Here is an 18,930-nt window from a genome sequence, read left to right on the forward strand (position 1 = left end):
CCCCCAGCCTGCCTGCCCCAAGGAACAGGAGGCAGGAAGGGGCCTAGGGGTGGAGCTTGGGTGGGGGGACATCAGGCTGTTTGGGAAGGCAAAGCCTTCCCATGCCTACGATACTCGCCAGCTATGTCTCCTTTGGATGTTCTCTTTCAGCTGAGAACATCTCATTGAGATGAATGGTTAACTTAAAAGCTCTCTGAGTCTGCTATAGGCTGCTGATGTGTTCTGAATGTAAACTAATGGCTTAATGGGACAGGAAGAGGAGGATGAATTGGAAGTGTTGACGGGTGGGGAAGAGGTACATGTTGCAGGGAATGGAGGGGAGAGACACCAATCTTCTCTCACAAGCTTAACGTTACTAAAACCACTAGGTTATAAAACTGTCAAGATTTTGGGGGGACAGACCATGGATAAGATTTCTCTCACTGACCCTGTTAGCAACGATACATTGCAAAAATTTCAAAGCATGATGTTTCTCGATAACAAAATGCATAGGAGGGGTGAGGCGCACTTAGGAATCATATAGCAACTGTGCAGCCTGGTGGAAAGGCCACTGGACTGGGACTATTACTAGCTCTGCCACTGGCCTGCTGGGTGACCTCTGGTAAGTCACCACACCTCTGTGCCGCAGTTTCCCACCTGTAAAATGGGGATAATGATGTGAAGTTCTTTGAGATCTGATGAAAAACACTACATAAAACTTAGGTATTTTTATTACCACCTAGCTACAGGAGCATATTAACTGCAAACTCTGGTGAGAACTATAATTGCCTAAATGGTCACTAACTCCTACTAACAAACATTTTATTTAATTTTCTAGTTTTTTAAACTGAAATGGCAAAGAAGTCTGGTAACACAGAGTTAAGGTTGCCTGGTGAGCTTATACCCTTCCAGAACACTGAGTTCAGCAAAACTCAAACTTCTGAAAACTAAAAAATACAGAGTTAAGATAAATGCTCGTGCAACCTTAACTAGGCGCCCAATGAGCAATGCTCCAATACACCCATTACACATTCTCAAACTCTGCCTTCTCACTACATTACCTGCACCTCCCCTACACTCAAACACTGTGCCTACTCCATTGATAGAATACCATACTTGTAAACTTTAACAAGCACTTCATATCCTTTTAAAGCTCCTTCTCACTTCCACATAGGATACTACCGAAAAGTGTATTTTTCCCTACCCATCATTAAATCCACAGACCTCTTTCACATCCCATCTCACAAGTACCCATGATAAGACCACTGCAGTGCCTGCTATGACACAGCCTACACAATTTTGTACTGAAAGGATACAAACTAGAACCCCAAGATATGCATGCACCTCCTTCCTTTGATCACACTCGTGGGGGGATTCAGACCCAGATCTCTTCATATCACAATCACAGCACTTTGACACACTTCAAATTAATTCCCTGATAGCCTCATATCAAAACAGATTTCTAACAACCTACCACACCTATTGCCCTCACCACTCAGTACAGCTACATCTAAAACAAAGCGACTAGAGAGCATGCAATAATTTCTGTTTGCTACTGCCAGCTCCAAGGGCAGACTTAAAGCTGCGTGAACATTTACCTTAACTCTGTATTTCCTGGTTTTCCCTGAGTTTTGCTGAACTCAATGTTCTGGAAGAGCACAACTTATTGACATGCAACCTTAACTCTGTGCTGGAGCTGAACTCTAGTACCCTGTGAGGTCGGAGGGTCCCACAGCTCAGGCTCCAGCCTGAGCCTAAAAGTCTACAGAGCAGTGAAACACCCCCACAGCCTGAGTCAGTGGGCACAGGCCAGATGCTGATTTTTCTCTGCTGTGTAGACATACCCTTAGTGGATCACTGCAGTAAGTTTCTGGACACATACATTGATTTACCAACTCTGTGGTTTTCAAGAATGGATGAGATACTCTTCTGACCCACATGGCGTCAAGTATCAGGGGACAGCTGTGTTAATCTGTATCTACAAAAACAACAAGGAGTTTGGTGGCACCTTAAAGACTAACAGATTTATTTGGGCATAAGCTTTCGTGGGTAAAAAGTGAGGTTTTTACCCACGAAAGCTTATGCCCAAATAAACCTGTTAGTCTTTAAGGTGCCCCAGACTCCTTGTTGTTTCTGACCCACAGACATTAACAGCCTCCATCTCCACTGAGAACCTGGATGACCCCCTACACCACTTTTTCCAGGGCTAGATAGAGGTGTACAGCCTCTGCTAAGAGACTCACCTGGGATTCACCAGGCAGTTTTAAAGTCTGCCCCTGAGAGCAGAGAGTTTTCTATGGCCTTGGCTACACTTACCGGCAAGTTCGACGGCTGGAAATCGAACTTCTGGGTTCGACTTATCGCGTCTAGTCTGGACGCGATAAGTCGAACCCGGAAGTGCTCGCCGTCGACTGCGGTACTCCAGCTCGCCGAGAGGAGTACCGCGGAGTCGACGGGGGAGCCTGCCTGCCGAGTGTGGACCAAGGTAAGTTTCAACTAATTCGAAATAAGGTACTTCGAACTTCAGCTACGTTATTCACGTAGCTGAAGTTGCGTACCTTAGTTCGAATTAGGGGGGGTAGTGTAGACCAAGCCTATGTGTTACTGACTCAAACGGAGTAAGCCTCTCCCCTCCAGCCTCAGAGGGCGAGGCTGCCTTCAGACCGTCAGGGAAGAACGACGCCTACATTAGCCCGTGTTTAATCAACAAATAGCCCCTGTCAGATCCCCGCACCTTGTCCCTGAGCAGCGCTGGATCCAGGGAGGGCTGCCCCCTACGGCGCGCTCGTCCCCGGCCCGTGCCCGGGAGCTGGAGAGCCCGGGCCCCCGGATGCCCAGCATCTGGCGGCACAGCCCAGGACACAGCGACCAGGGCCGCCCCCTACCCGCTCACCAGCCTGTCTCGTCCTCCTCGCAGCTGGCCAAGCGCTCCAGCTCGTCGGGCCTCAGAGGCTCCACTTCGTCCAGGAAGCTGCCCCCTTCCCCGGCCGCTGCGGCCGCCGACCCGCCTCGCGTCTCCTCGGCGGGCGGCTGACGGGCCCCGGCCCTGGGACTAAGGCAGCGGCTCTCCAGTCCCAGCGGCAACTCCCCCCGCGGGGAAGGGGTGGCGGCGCCGCTGCCGCTGGGGAGGCGCTTGGGGCTGGCGGGGGCCCCGGAGCGGCTGCGGAGCTGCTCGTTCTGCTTCTCCAGCTTCTTCACCAGCTCCTGCAGCTTCCGCACCTCCGCGTCCGCGTTCACGTTGGAGTTAATGTCCTCCATGGCGGCGGGACCCTCCGCCCGGCCGCCGGCTCGCTCACGCGCGGGGCTGGCTGCCTCAGGGGCCGGTCACGTCTCCGGGATGAGGGGAAGCAACCAGGGCCCCCCTCTACATGGCCGGGCCTGGAGGCGCCGCCGCTGTGACTGCGCCGGGGCTGGGCCCGGACTAGAGTGGAGCCGCCGCCTCGTCAGCTGCGCCGGCGGCCCGCGGTGGGAGGGAGATACACACATCCGGCCGGCGGCGCCATCTTGCCTTGCGCCCCGCCCCCAGCCGGGCGTCACGCACGCGCCCGGCATCCGGCCGGGTTCGGGACAGAGCGTATCCAGGGGGCGGGGCTTGGGCCCAGAGCGAGGCTCGCGTCCCCGGAAGTGCAGCGTAGGCAAGGGGCTAGTGATGCAGGAGGGAGGCGGCGGCACAATGGCAGGAGCTGAGCTCACAGCGGGGCCATGGCCCGTAGCCGTCGCTCCTGCTGCCCCCGAGCGGGGCTGACAGCCGCCCGCGGAGCCTTGGGCAGTGGCGGTGGGACCCCGAGGTAGCAGCCCCCGGATCAGCTCCGGCTCCTGCCGCTGTCAGAGCCCAGGCCCGCCCGGCAGCCGATGGAGGCGCTTAAATCCCCCTGTTCCCAAGGAATGGCCGTTGTTGCTGCATCTCATTAGTGCCCCCGTCCCTTCGCTGGCACGGCTGCCTCCCTGCGCAGCGGTTCTGCCTAGGCCTGTGACCCTTCTGCCGGGGGGCGGCCACAGCAGCAAGGGTCGAGGTCAAACAGCAACTGGCCCGTTTTAAAACTAACAAACGCGACGGGCTTGAGCCCCCACCCAGAATTGTTGGGATCACACAGTACTTGCCACCTTCCCCAAAGCACTGAGGTCGTATAGAAAACAAATCTTTATTAAGAGAAAAAGAAAAGTGTATTGGTGTAAATGAGTAAGTAAAATACGCACTGGGGGTAACTTTGGCAGTAGTCTGTGTAACTCAGTTCCACACCCAAGGACGGGAATGTTCCCCTTACCACACATTTTTTCCCTGTCCCCATCTGCTAAACCATACTCATCATTTGGTGTCAGTGAGTAGCATTATCCCATCATCCGAACATGCACTGTGGCATGATAGTACTCTTCCAGTGCTTTGGGAAATGCTGCCTCATCCCATCCCAAGGCGCCACTAATTAAATCATCTTTCATCTTTATTTAGGACAAAACTATCCTGCTTTGCCAACAAGAAAACCACCCCAACAAGAGGCATAGAGCATTTTGTGGCAAATTTAGATTGACAAAGTATCAATGTAGACACTCCGCTTGGTTATGTTATCGTAAATGGCTCCCAGGAGGTGTCCCACAATGCCCAGCCTGACTGCTCTGGTCAGCAGTTTGAACTCTGCTGCCCTGCAGACAGGCAGACAGGCATCTGCCCCTCCCTCTTTAAAGGACAGGGAATTTTTGAAATTCCACTTTCTGTTTGCTTGGTGTGGACAGCTAACATTGCATCTTTCCAGCTGACCATGGCAGCTCCACGCAGCAAAAGCTCTCCCGCCTGGAGCACACCAGAGTTGTTCAATCTGCTGGGTCTGTAGGGAGAGGAGACTGTGCAGTCCCAGCTCCACTCCAGCTGTAGGAACTTTGATACTTATGGTCAGATTTCTTATGGCATGATGGATAAGGGCTACAAACAGGATATGAATCAGTGCTGTGCAAAGATCAAGGAGCTGAGGCAGGTGTACCAGAAGGCAGAGGAGTTAAACAATTGGTCTGGTGCTGTGCCAAAGAGCTGCCGTTTCTATTAGGACCTGGACACCATCCATCCTCGGTGGCAACCCGATCCTACCTCCATCGCCAAGAGCCCCATGAATACTTCAGCAGGGCTGGAGATAGCGGCCAGTGGACTCAACCCCAAGGACGAAGTTGTGGAAGAAGAAGTAGGTTGCAGGATGAGATGGGACAGACAACTGGTTCATCTGGTACTGTGATGAGCCAGGATTTCTTCTCAATGGCAGAGGGTTCAAGCCAGTCCTAGTGCTCTGTCTGTGACGCGCATGATGCAGAAAAGGGGACCTCTGGTAAGTGAACATTTTGAGTTGATGCTGCTTGATTACATGAGGTAGAGCTGTCCTTTGCTTTGTTATATGCTAGAAGTGGGTTAAGGGATAGAAATGTACAAAGATAGGGTTACGATATTTAAAAAATAAAGAGGACACTCCACGGGGCCCTGGCCCCGCCTCTTTCCCACCCACGGCCCCGCCCCAACTCCGCCCCTTCCCCCAAAGTCCCCACCCTAACTCCGCCCCCTCCCCTGAGCGTGCGCATTCCCCCTCCTCCCTCCCAGCCACGCGAAAAGGGCTGCCTGAGCACTACTGGCTTAACGGTTTGCCAGGCAGCCCCCAGACCCTGCGCCCCCCGGCCGGCGCTTCCCCAGCGCAGCTGGAGCCCGGGTGGGGAAGTGCCCAGCTGGGGGCGCAGGGTCTGGAGGCTGCCCGGCAAACCGTGAAGCCGGTAGCGCTCGGGCTTTGGGCAGCCCCCATGCCTCCGGACCCTGCGCCCCTGGCAGGGCACTTCCCCTCCAGGGCTCCGGCGGCTGCTGTGCTCTCTGAACTCCTGGGCTCTGTAAGCCCGAGCTGCCCGAGCGCTACCGGCTTTGGGCAGCCCCCATGCCTCTGGACCCTGTGCCCCCGGAGCCCGGGAGCGGAAGTGCCTGGCTGGCGGCGCAGGGTCCGGAGGCATGGGGGCTGCCCGAAGCCGGTAGCGCTCGGGCAGCTCGGCTCTTACAGAGCCCAGGAGTCAGGGAGCACAGCAGCCCCCAGTGCCCACTCTAAGGTAAGCCAGGGAGTATTTTTCCCAGACATGTTCGGCTTTTTGGAAATTCCCCCCGGACAGGAGTTTGATTACCAAAAAGCCGGACATGTCCGGGAAAAACCGGACATATGGTAACCCTATACAAAGAGTAGCTGAGTCTGCATCTGTTTTCCATGCTCCTGTGCAGGTACACAGTGGACCAGGACAGTGTGTTAATGCAATGAGAATCCTCCAGAGAGATCTCTAGGAAACTTTCTTGGAGGTACTCGCTCATCCTCTGCCAAAGGTTCCTTGGCAAAGCTGGTTTGTTCCTTCCCCCATTGTAGGAAACTTTCCCGCACCAATCAGCAATCACTTGTGCGGGGACCAAAGCGTCATACAGGCGACCTGCTCTGAGGCCACACGCATGTAGAAGATGCACCCTTTCATCCTTACTCACCCTCAGGAGTGCGATATTGGCTTCAATGACCCCGCCTGTGGAAAATGGTGGCAGAATTTACAATATTGTCCCTAGTTGCTTGCAGTGATCCCCTTAAAAAAATCCACCATGACCAAGCTGTCCACACCAAGCAAACAAAAGGAGTACGGCAGAAAGGGATCTAGGGGTTATAGTGGACCACAAGCTAAATATGAGTCAACAGTGTGATGCTGTTGCAAAAAAAGCAAACATGATTCTGGGATGTATTAACAGGTGTGTTGTGAGCAAGACACGAGAAGTCATTCTTCCGCTCTACTCTGCTCTGGTTAGGCCTCAGCTGGAGTATTGTGTCCAGTTCTGGGCACCGCATTTTAAAAAAGATGTGGAGAAATTGGAAAGGGTCCAGAGAAGAGCAACAAGAATGATTAAAGGTCTTGAGAACACGACCTATGAAGGAAGGCTGAAAGAATTGGGTTTGTTTAGTTTGGAAAAAGAGAAGACTGAGAGGGGACATGATAGCAGTTTTCAGGTATTTAAAAGGATGTCATAAGGAGGAGGGAGAAAACTTGTTCACCTTAGCCTCTAAGGATAGAACCAGAAGCAATGGGTTTAAACTGCAGCAAGGGAGGTCTAGGTTGGACATTAGGAAAAAGTTCCTAACTGTCAGGGTGGTTAAACACTGGAATAAATTGCCTAGGGAGGTTGTGGAATCTCCATCTCTGGAGATATTTAAGAGTATGTTAGATAAATGTCTATCAGGGATGGTCTAGACGGTATTTGGTCCTGCCATGCGGGCAGGGGACTGGACTTGATGACCTCTCGAGGTCCCTTCCAGTCCTAGAATCTATGAATCTTTGCTCCATCTTCAAACCCTCTTCCTGCCTCCCGGCCAGACTCACCATGTTTAGAGCATTTGCTGAACTGTATGCTTGCCCAAGGACAGTGAGAAAGAGGGCTATTTTATGATTAGATGTGGTGAGTGCACTAACAATCATGCTTCTGTTTATTGTTTCTTGTGCTTCTGCAAATGTGGGAACTCCCTACACACCAGCAGAGCACCTCCACCAGCTAAGGAAGCTACTGAGGAGGAGCAAGGAGGACATGTTTTGGGAGGTGCTCCAATCCTCTGTCACCACAGAGCGAGAACAAAGGGCGTGGAGAGAGTCAGCTAATGAAAATTTTAAAATAGATAGGCAGGAGTGAATTTTAGTGGTCCAGGAGCAGATGATAAAAGTGATGGAGGAGCAAACAGAGATGCTGCAGTCCCTGATCACAGCTTCCAAATGATAGCTGGAGTTACACACAGCTATGAGAGCCTCCATCAGGAGAGCACCCTTCAGTGTTATATCCCTTTCAACCAAGCATTTTCTTTGTGCTTATTGTTATTTAATAAAAAAATACTCTGTCAAAGATAATCAATCTTTATTTCCTACACGTGGTGGTTGCTGCTGGAATTAATACACAGTGGCAATTGGCAGATTTGCAGACTACTGTAGTAAGATGAGGCCCTGAGACATAACTTTTGGTATCAGAGGCCCAGCCTGAGGCCCTTCCCTCCCAGTGGAAAGTTACAAGAAGTCCCAGATAATGTTTAGTATCAGGTGACAAGACCACCTGACTCTGTAGCATCCATGAGTCAGTGGCAGCATGGAGCATCTGCACAGCCTTTTCATAGTCCATTGTCCTTACTGAGGGGCCGTCAGCCCTGTCTGGCTTTTCCATTGTTGTACCTGAAGTGATAGCAGTGGGCATCACACAAAGTAGCATAGTTGAAATACGGATACATAGTCAATATTCCTAACTTCAGATACAGAAATGATACAGGCATACAAATCGGATAATCACATTTAGTAAAGTATAACCTTTCCAATATTTTACAAGACCCATCTTGCATAAAGTACATCTCAGTTATGTCATATTCATATCATAAGCATATTTTTATAAAGAATATGGAATGAAACATCACAGCATCATGTACCTTCCCTGATCACCCTGTGTTGATATCAGTGAAACGACCCTTGTGCTGAGGACATATTTCCTTGTATCATTTCCATAGCCCCTGCTATGCTACTGGTGATCCATAAGCACCTGCGATACCATAGAGAAGTGCCCTCTTTCTATTGATGTACTCCATCATAAGATGGTCCATGGCCAAAATTGGGATATGCATGCCATCTATCGCCCTGCCACAGTTAGGGAATCTACTATTTCACACGCATTTACAAGAGTCACAGTCCTTCGTAGCAAGATACGATTAATGGCCCTGCACACTTGCATGAACGCAACCTCAACGGTGGACTTCCTGACTCCAAACTGATTGTGACTGACCTGTAGCAGTCTGGAGTTGCCAGCTTCCACACAGTGATTGCCACGTGCTTCTCCACCAAGAGGGCAGCTCTCATTTTGGTGTCCTTGCGCTGCAGTGCTGGGGCAAGCTCTGCACACAGTTCCAAGAAGGTGGCTTTGCACATCTGTAAGTTTTGCAGCCACTGCTTGTCATCTCATATCTGCATAATGACGCAATACCACCACTCAGTGCTTGTTTCCGGAGCCCAATAGCAACGGTCCACTATGTGCAGCTGCTCCGTGAATGCCAAAAGTAATCTGGTGTTGTTTCTTTCCATGGCACGCAGCAGAGCAGACACCACTGATTCCTGTTCAGATTCGGAGCTCATGATGTACTGCATGATCAGCCGTGTTGTGTTCATAACAATGACCGCAACAGTAGAGAGCAGTGCAGGCAGGATACATCCTTTCAGGCAGAGATGGCTGGTGCATAGTAAACAAGGGCCATTGAAAAATGGCACGAAAGAGACAGAAATCCATGGAATGATGGGACAGAAAAAACTGCATCAAGGGACATTGAGCCTGTACCCATGATGATGCTCTGTGATCCACTCCACCTTCCCACAACTCCTAGCTGCAGAAGGTGGTGAGTTGTGCAGTGGGTTAGCCATCACAGTGCACTGCTCTCTACCTGATTGGCAAAGGCATAATACCAGAAGTTCCCATTTTCAGGTTCTTGTTCAGTTTAAAGAATACAAAGTTATAGGTCATTCTTGCTCTTTAAAGACCTGATTCAGAGCCCATAAAAGTCAACAGGAGTCTTTTAATTGGGTTTGGATTAGGCCCCAAGACTACTGATTTCAATGAGGCTCCGCATGGGAACAGAGGTCCAAACTCATATCGTCTGTTGCAAAATCAGGGCCTAAAACAGTAAAAAGAGGGGTTTCTCTAAAAATTCCATTGTATCCTCCATCCTTTGAATGAACTCATCTACTAAAGTCTTGATCCTGAAATTTGATCTGCACAGGTGTACCCTTGTGCCTATGCACAGCCCAATTAACTTCAATGGAGCTCTGCAAGGGCAGAGATCCATGTGGCTCCACAGAGACTGAAGCTTTTGACCATAGGCTCTTCAAGGCAGGAACCATGTCTCCATATGTGTTTCTACAGTGCTAGTACAATTAGAACCCAGTCCTGACTAAGGCCTCTGTACCAAACTACAATACAAACATTAATAACATATTTCTAATTTGTATTATATATCTTTGACAATAGTAGTAGGAGATGGAAGACCACAGGAATAAGAAGCTAGAAAAGAGGAGAGAGTCAAGAGAAAGAAACTGAGGGGGAAAAGATACAGGAAACAGAGAAGAGAATATCAGGAGAGGAATCAAAGTTAAGGAAAGAGAGGACAGAGTGTTTCAAGTTGCTCAATCATCTCTCTCCAGCACATGAAGGAGTGGCACTGACAGGCCTTAAAGGGAACTCCATCCAACCCCACCTTTTCAAAAAATTAATAATATATCAGAGTATTACACAGAGAGGAGATGCCCAAGAGCAAAATGTCTTCCCCTATCCCAGACTACATAGCAGCTCTGTAATTGTTCTGCAGTCTACTCTATCCAATGGCTGATGTTGCCTATATGGTGCACTTAGGCAGCACCCCACTGAGAAGGGTTGGCAGGAGGATCCACCATTGTGTGAATCCTCCAATCCCCACTGTTTGTCCCTGGCTGTAGTTCCCCCACATCCAGCACCCACTTCCACAAATGGACCCACCACAGCCATGGAGAACAGATCTGGGTTTGTCCCTAACACTCTTTCCCACCCTTGAATGGAGCATCTTAACAGTCATTTGGAATGATGTAATTTAATGCAGCAAGAAAGGCTGTTTTCAATCAAATGTAGATTAAACTCTGTGCACTGTTGTGTTGAAACACAGTGATCACATGGTCCCTTTTTATTTTTGGTATGCCTATGGTTATCTTTATGGCTTAGCAGGGATGATATACTTGGGCAACCAGTTAAAGATTGGGCAGCTGATTATAGATCTCACACATGCCTTTATCACTACCTCTACCTACATATTTTAAGGAATTTGAAGTGCAATTCTACTCTAAAAAGCAACTCTCTAAAAATGGCAAAGTAAGGTGTCATATTTATTTTATCTTTATGATTCCCAGATAAAAAGTTCTGTTTACAAGTAAAAGATATAGTTTTGCTAACTATCTGCTCTGCAAACTCAGTTTGGAATCTGGGAGCCAGAATGAGTTCTTTCATTCTTGCACATCATCATCAATAATAAAGTTTGTGCAGGTCAAATTATGCCTTTGGTGACACCAACTGAACGGCCCCCTCATTGGATACTTTAATACAGTGGTTCTCAACCAGGGGTACATGTACCCCTGGGGGTACAGAGAGGTCTTCCAGAGGGCACATCAACTCATCTAGACATTTGCCTAGTTTTATAACAAGGTACATAAAAAACACTAGTGAAGTCAGAACAAACTAAAATTTCATACAGACAAAATGAGAAAGTAAACAACTTTTCAGTAATAGTGTGCTGTGACACTTTTGTATTTTTATGTCTGATTTTGTAAGCAATTAGTTTTTAAGTGAGATGAAACTTGGGGGGGTTACATAAGACAAATCCGACTCCTAAAAGGGGTACAGTAGTCTGGAAAAGCTGAGAACCACAGCATTAATAGACTCAGTTTTTAAGTCCAGAAGGGACCATTAGATTATCTAGTCCAGGGGTTCTCAACTGTGGGTCAGGACCCCAAAGTGGGTCGCAACCCTGTTTTAATGGGGTAACCAGGTCTGGTGTTAGACTTGCTGGGGCCCGGGGCCAAAGCTGAAACCTGAGCTTTACCGCCTGGGGCCAAAGCCCAAGCCAAGAAATCGAAGCCTGAGCCCTACCGCCCAGGGCCAAGCCAAAGCTCGAGCCCCACCGCCAGGGGCCAAAGTCTGAGGGCTTCAGTCCTGGACGGCGGGGCTCAGGTTACAGCCCCCTTCTTGGGGCTGAAGCCTTTGGGCTTCAGCTTTGCCCCCCCCCCCCAGCCCAGGGTGATGGGGCTCAAGCTTTGGCTCCCCCTCCTGGGGTCATGTAGTAATTTTTGTTGTCAGAAGGGGCTTGTGGCGCAATGAAATTTGAGAACTGCTGATCTAGTCTGACTTTCTGTATAACCCAGTTACCCCTTAGTCCTTCAGCAACTGTGGTCAAATGTGGTTTAGGTTCCATGCAAGGGTGTTGGGGTTTTTTTTATGTGGATTCTATATCTCAAAACCATACCTTTTAAGAATCAACCTGATGACATTATCACTGCTGAGCATTTTGAAATAACTACATTTCATCCCTCTCTCACCACCCCAAATCAATAAGAGTTTGCATTATTTGAAGTATACAGAATGAAGGCAGAAGAATTCTAATACATGAAATACATGTATTTAACATTTGAAACATCAATCAATAATACATGTATGAATAATAAGGGATATGTGGAGGGTGGTTAGGTGTATAGCACAGATGTTAATTTTAATTTGATACAGTGACCATTCTTTTTAATGTGAAAAATATTCAACAAATTATAAATAAAATAATAATTGTAACTAAATACCTCACTATGGAATCATTATAAATGATTACTAGTGTTCTCTCTTCTTCAAAACTATAGCTGAGTGTCCTAATCTGAGTAATGCATGTCTGGGTATCACTGGGTGATTCCCCGAGGCCAGGGCAGAGCCAGCAGGTGGATGCTGGTGTAAGGCCAACTGGTGAGAGCAGGCTAGAAGCCTGGGTCAGGGACAGGGGAAGGCTCGAAGCCTGGAGCAGTCTGTAACACCACAAAGCAGAGGGAACTGAATGGTGATGTTGCACAGACTGGCTCACTGCTTTTCCTGTAGGATTAAGTACCTGTCCCTGGGGTCATTTGACCCAGTCGTTGTTCATGGATTGGCTGCTGCAGCATACCTGAAGGATGAGTTATCACAGGCTCTAGCTGAGGGCTTACCTCACAGTACTTTCCCCTCAAGAACACCTCCCAGGCATCTTCAGACTGGGCTTGTCAGGATGGAATCAGTGAAACTCATGTAGTAGGTTGGGAGTATGGATGTTACTAGCTGGTTACCATAAGTGTTCTTCTGGGTCATACCCCTTCCAGTCAACAAGGTATAGGAGCTTTTCCCAAAGAACCTTGGAATCAAAAAATTGCCTTATAAGGTACTCCTCTTGTCCCTGCACCATGACCAGAGTGGGAAGAGGCATTGATCTAGGGAGCGAGTTGGGCATGTCCTTCTTCAAAAAGGAGACATGAAACATACGGTGCACTTGCATCATGGGGGGCAGCTGAAGGAAGGTTAGTTTGCTGAATGACCAGAAAGAGGCCAACGTACTGGTAGCTGAGTTTGTAGGAGGCACAAGAAGTGTCCAAATGTTGTGAGGAGAGCCATACCTTTTCCCCAATAGTAACTAAAGGTTCAACTTCATGATGAAAGTCAGCAAAGTGTTTAATCCTCCTTGATAGTATCCAACTAGGATTTCAGTTTCTCCTGGAAGTGGTGGAGGTGTTTAACCAGGTCAGAGGCTGAAAGGATGTGGAAAATCAGTGGCAGGGATGGGTGGAATCAGAAGTGAAAACCATAGTTGGAAAAGAAAGGACTCTGGTGAGTGGATTTATGATCAGAGTTTTTATAAGCAAATTCTGCAAAGGGTAGAAGTTGGACCCAGTCATCCTGATGCTAACTAATAAAACAACACAGATACTGCTCCAAAATTTGATTTCACCCATTCTGAAGGTCCATCTGTTTGGGGACAATATGCTGTGGAGAGGCACAAGTCAACATCCAAAAGGTGGAATAACTTGCCAGAAGTGAGAGATGAACTGATGTTGGAGGAGCTTGAAGATGTGAATGAAGAACAAATGGGCTGTCATTTCCATGGTGGGGATCTTTCAACAGGTCATGAAGCAGGACATTTTAGATAGATCCATGACTATTAATATAGCTGTGTGATCCTGGGAATTAGGAAGGTCTACAATTAAGTCCATTGATAGGGACTCCCAGGGTTGGGAAGGACTAGGCAGTGGGACCAAGGTTCCAAGGGGTTTCATGCGGGGGACCTTCATCCGGCAGCATACCTTGCAAAAGTTGATGTAGGACCTAACAGAGGCATGTAATGTTGGCCACCAGAAATACAACAAAATCAATTTTATTGTCTTCCACATCGCAAAGTGGCTGACTAGGGGTAAGTCATGGCACAGTTGGAGAATCGTGATGCAAGATGAACCTTCTGGGACATAAACACAGTCTCTGAACAAGAGTACCCCATTTTTAATAGAGAATATTGGATTGATGTTGGCACTGAGCCACTTTGCTGTGAATGTGTCATTACATAGCGAAGATCTCACAAGAGCTGGAGGTCAGTATTCACTTGCACATTAGCAAAATGGCAGGGATTCAAGATAGTGGAGGGTTCTGATGGTCTTTCCCCAATGTCAAGGTACTCCCCCCTTTGTGGGAAAGTGTGTTGGGCTTGCCATTGCAGTCCCCTGGCCAGTAGTGTAGAGTAAACTCAAGAATAGGAACCATTGGATCTGATGTTGATTAAGGGCTTTTGTGGAATGCAGGTAATCCAAGTTCTTGTGATCAGTGAACACTTGAACAGAGAAGCATATGCCTTCCAGATGGTGTTGCCACTCCTCAAAAGCAGCCTTGATGGCCAGCAGCTCCTTGTCGTAGATCTCGTAGTTTTGTTCTCTGGGTGTTTCCTACAGGAAGCTAAGGGGTAGAGAATACTAGATGTCCTGCTGGTGTGACAGCACAGCCCAGATTTACACAATCAGATGCATCTGCCTCAACAACGAAAGACTTGGATGCGTCTGGGTGCATTAACAAGGGTGCTGAGATGAAGACCTTCTTCCAGTTGTTCAAAAGTCAGTTGGGCCTCTGGTGTCCAAAGGCAAACTTCTTTTGGAGGCCTTGCGTCATTGGGGATACCACTCAGGAAAACGCTTTGATGAACCACCAATAGAAGTTAGAGAACCCCAGGAAGCACTAGATGTCATGGGTGGCTTTTGGTGTGGCCTAGTTTATGATGGCAGAGATCTTCTGGGGCTCCATACTAATCCCATCAGGTGAGATGACATAACCTAGGTGCATTTAAACGCACACTTTTCAGGTTTTGCATATAAGCTACTTACCTGAGGTGTAACAGTACCTGTAGGACATGATGATTGTGCAGAGTTGGGTTCTCAGATAAAATGAGAATATCGTCCAAGTAGATTATGACAAACTGGTCTAGAATATTCTTGAAGATGTTGTTCAAGAAGTGTTGGAATGTAGTTAGTAGTGAGGCCAAAGGACATAATGAGGTATTCACAGTGGCCATATCAGGTATGGAAAACTGTCTTGAGTCGTTGTCCTCCTACATGCAATTAGGTTGTATGCACCATGCAGGTCAAGCCTGGTGAAAACTTAGCTGCATCGACCCATTCCAGAAGTTCATTGACCAGTGGGAGAGGGTACTTGGTTTTTGATGTAATGTTGTTCAAGGCCCAATAGTTGACACAGAGGCACAGTGTTCCATTCGTCATCTTGCCAAACAGGATGGGAGCTCCAGCAGTGGAGGAGGAGGGCTGTATAGTAAGATGAGGCCCTGAAACATAAACCCTTATATCAGAGGCCCAGTATGAGGCCTAAGGCCTGAACTGAAGTAATGGTCGAGACTTTGCTAAAATAAAGCAAAGTTAAGCTGTGAGCCAGAGGCAGGCCCTGCTCACAGAAGCTGGCAAGGAAAGGGCTGATGCTGCAAAAAGATACATACCTAAAAGGTACTGGACACCAGATATCAGAACAGTCGCATACTTGTACATTCCACACAGATAACAAGGAACAGGCTTACCCATCCCAATGACAGGGCCAAAAGGGTAATATGATGGATAGAGTTGTTTTGTTTGAACCAACATGTACAAGGTGAGAGGCGGCACTTTGCTGCTAAGAGGGGTTGTACCTTGCTGCGTAGAGGGGTTGCACCTCACTACATCAGGAGTGATGTGTAACTTGTTTGTACCTGTGTATAAGAATGTATCCCTGGGGTGGTGTCTTTGTCTGGCCTAGGGGGTAGTGGAGTGTCCCACCACTGACTGAGCTGGCCCATAGTAAGGGGGCACATATTTGTAGTATGTCCTGTAGAGTCGGCGGGCAACTATTACTGTGCTTCGTTTGACAATAAACCTGGCCGGGTGTCTTCGTACCTTATCAGAGTCTGTGGTCATTGGGGGTTCTCTTGGGGTCTGCTGTGCCAGCTATCTGCGCAGAGCTGGGACAGCACACAGAGGGAACACGCACACAGCCGACTGTTATCAACATTGAACAGGGCAGAGCACCACACCGTTAGCATCTGACCACAGGCCGGATGAAGTCCTTGGCCATGTTCTCATCAATCTGGGGCAAGTTTCCTCTGTATGGGCAGGCAGTTAGCTTGGGCAAAGTCCAAGTCCAAGTCCATAAAGTTACTAGATGCCCCGGAGTCAATCAAGGTGAGCGAGGTGCATCTTACTTCAGGCATGGCTGTGGCCTGGCATCACAGCTGGATTTGCAAATGGGGCTGAAAGGGGACCACCAGTGCAGGAGCACACACAGATAGTAGAGAAGGTCCATTTGGGACACCTAATCCCCTTGTTGCATTCAGCCATGACCCCTATATTGGGGCTGGACAAGGTCATTTCCTGGCACTGTGCCTGGGTTGAACTTGTGGGGCCACTGTGAAACAAAAGGGCCACACCTTCAGCAGTAAAACCAGAGGCCGTTGCGATACCAGCACTCAGGGCCAGCCCTACCCATATGCAAAGTACGCAGCTGTGTAGGGCACCAGGAAATTTGGGGCATCAAATTTCCTGGTATTCTACGCAGCTGTGTGTTGCTCCAGCCCCAGCCCTGCCTCTTCCCGCCCCTGCTCCGCCCCAGCCCTGACCCCACTCCACTCCCTTCCCCAAAGCCCCCACCCCTGTTCTGCCCCCGCCCGCCCCTGCTCTTCCCCCACTCCCCTAAGGACTGCAGTAGGGGGCGGGCCTGCACTAACCGGCGGCGGTAAGTGAAGCGACCAGGCACTGGCCTGCTCCGCTCCCCTGGCTCCCAGCTGCATCACCAGTGATTGCTGGGGGGTGGTTCCCCCTGCCCTCCAAACCCCAAGGCTGGGAGCCAGGGGAGCAGAGCGGAGTGGGCTGGGGCCGGGTCACTCCACTTCCCGCCGTCCCGTGACTGCGGAGTCGGGCCTGCCCTGTGCTCCCTGGGCGGCAGGAAGTGGAACGACCTTGCCCCAACCTGCTCCGCTCCACCAGCTCATGCTGGGGGGCGGTTTCCCCCAAGCCAGCCCTCCCCCCACGAAAGCCTGGGCCCCCCCTGTGGAGGGGCTGCGTAAGGCACCAAAAGGGCTGGGGACGGCCCTGCCGGCACTCTTTCTCTCAATCTGTGAGGTGTCTTTGAATGGCATTGATTTTAGTGGGCTCTGTGCAGGACTGGGCAGAGTGCGTGCTTGAGGGTCCAGTGTTAGACCTTCTCTTCTATGGGTGTTGCTTGAGTAGCTGGTTATCAATTTAGATACAGAGCTCCAGGTAGGAAAACAACTTGGCAGGGGAGAAGGGTCAACTGGAGACAGTTCATCTTTTATGGCATCATTCAGCCTTCAACAAAAGTGATAAATCTGTGCCGCCCCCATTCTAGGTGGTGTCAGTGGCCAAATGCTGGAAGTGGGTTGCATAGGCAGAAATGGACCATGAACCCTGCATGAAGAACTGCAAGGCAGCTTTGATGCTGTGAGCTCTGTTAGTGTAATGAAAAACTAGCGAGAAGTATTGGATGAATTCTTCAAAATGGCCAAGAACTGGGTCCACCCATTTCAGAAGGGGTGACACCTAGTCCAAAGCTTGCCGGGTAATTTAGGTACATGGATGGCATATTATGAACAGCAGGTGACACTGGTTAATGAACCTTCAAAACCTCTCTTGGTCACCAAACCAGTCTGGCAATAGAACTTTCAGACCATGCTCCAGGGTTGCTACCGCAGCCTGTCCCACAGGGTGTGAAATGGTCTGGACCGGCACTTGGAGGGAGGCATTTTCCAGCTGCAGCTTGGCAACTTGATTCTGGAGACTCTGGAGTAGGATTGTCGCCTCCAGAGCTGAAGTGCCCAGGAGCTCCATCTAGGACCCAGAGCTAGGTGTAGCAGTCTATGGAAACTGTCACTAGGTGACTCACCAATGCTGGGGCAGAGCCAGCTCAGGCAGGTCTAGCTGATTATTAGTGTAGGGCAAATGGTGAGAGCAGGCTGTAAGCCTGGGGCAATTTGCAACACCAGAAGGGGCTGAATGGTGACATTGCACAGACTGGTTTGCTGCTGCTCTTCCTGTGGGGTTAAGTAATTGTTCCTGGGCGTCATCTGGCCCAGTCCTTGCTCACGGATTGATTGCTGCAGCATGCCTGAAAGATAAGTCATTGCAGGCTCCGGCCAAGGGATGAGTCATTGCAGACTCCAGCCAGGGCTGGCACTTCCATTTAGGCGACCTAGGCAGTCACCTAGGGTGCCAGGATTTACGGGGGGGAGCATTTTGCCACCCTCAGCGGCAATTCGGCGGCGGGGGGTCCTTCCGCCCTCCGGGTCTTCGGCGGCAATTCTGTGGCGGGTCCTTCACTCGCTCTGGGACCCGCCGCCGAAGTGCCCCGAAGACCGGGAGCGCAGAAGGACACACACCCCCCCGCCGCAGAATTGCCGCCGAAGACCCGGAGCGCGGAAGGACCCCCGCCTAGGGCGCCAAAAACCGTGGTGCCGCTCCTGACTCCAGCTGAGGGCTTACCTCACAATAGAAGTCATTTCTTGTCATTGCCATTTTCATCTGCAAATGCTGAAGATGATTTTGTCAGGTCACACCTTCTTGGCATGCACAAAATATGGTATATGGCAGTTTGGCACAGTTACACCCACCGCTCATAGATTTACAAGGTGCATCATTCTCATAAGAGCACTTAATTAACTTAAAATATCTGGAGGAGAAAGCATGACATTGTGTGGTCCAGTTTTTGGAAACAGAGACTTGGAAGGAACTGTAAAAGCAGCAAAGAGTTCTGTGGCACCTTATAGACTGACAGATATTTTGGAGTATGAGCTTTCGTGGGTGAATACCCACTTCTTTGAATGCATGCTCCAAAACGTC

At 49.5% G+C, this 18,930-nt stretch overlaps 2 protein-coding genes across 6 annotated transcripts in view; one reads left to right on the top strand and one right to left on the bottom strand.

Annotated features, from left to right (window-relative positions):
* SLAIN2 (SLAIN motif family member 2) overlaps positions 1–3,380 on the bottom strand; it is a 59,489-nt gene extending 56,109 nt beyond the window's left edge. For all 3 annotated transcript variants that reach the window (XM_042841871.2, XM_005299058.5, XM_005299057.5), the window contains exon 1: positions 2,873–3,380. In XM_042841871.2, coding sequence (XP_042697805.1) covers positions 2,873–3,237 — 365 coding nt within the window. In that variant the 5' untranslated portion in view covers positions 3,238–3,380. The remainder of the gene's footprint in view (positions 1–2,872) is intronic.
* A 244-nt stretch (positions 3,381–3,624) lies between these two features.
* Positions 3,625–18,930, top strand: part of TEC (tec protein tyrosine kinase) — a 144,429-nt gene continuing 129,123 nt past the window's right edge. For all 3 annotated transcript variants that reach the window (XR_010601885.1, XM_065598078.1, XM_005299055.5), the window contains exons 1-2: positions 3,625–4,159; positions 4,427–5,288. Coding sequence is in view for 2 of the 3 variants with exons in the window: in XM_065598078.1 (XP_065454150.1) it covers positions 5,265–5,288 (24 nt within the window). In the remaining variant the exon portion in view is untranslated. The remainder of the gene's footprint in view (positions 4,160–4,426; positions 5,289–18,930) is intronic.

Source organism: Chrysemys picta, chromosome 5 (genome assembly GCF_011386835.1).
Source record: "Chrysemys picta bellii isolate R12L10 chromosome 5, ASM1138683v2, whole genome shotgun sequence".
NCBI classification, from domain to species: Eukaryota; Metazoa; Chordata; order Testudines; family Emydidae; genus Chrysemys; species Chrysemys picta.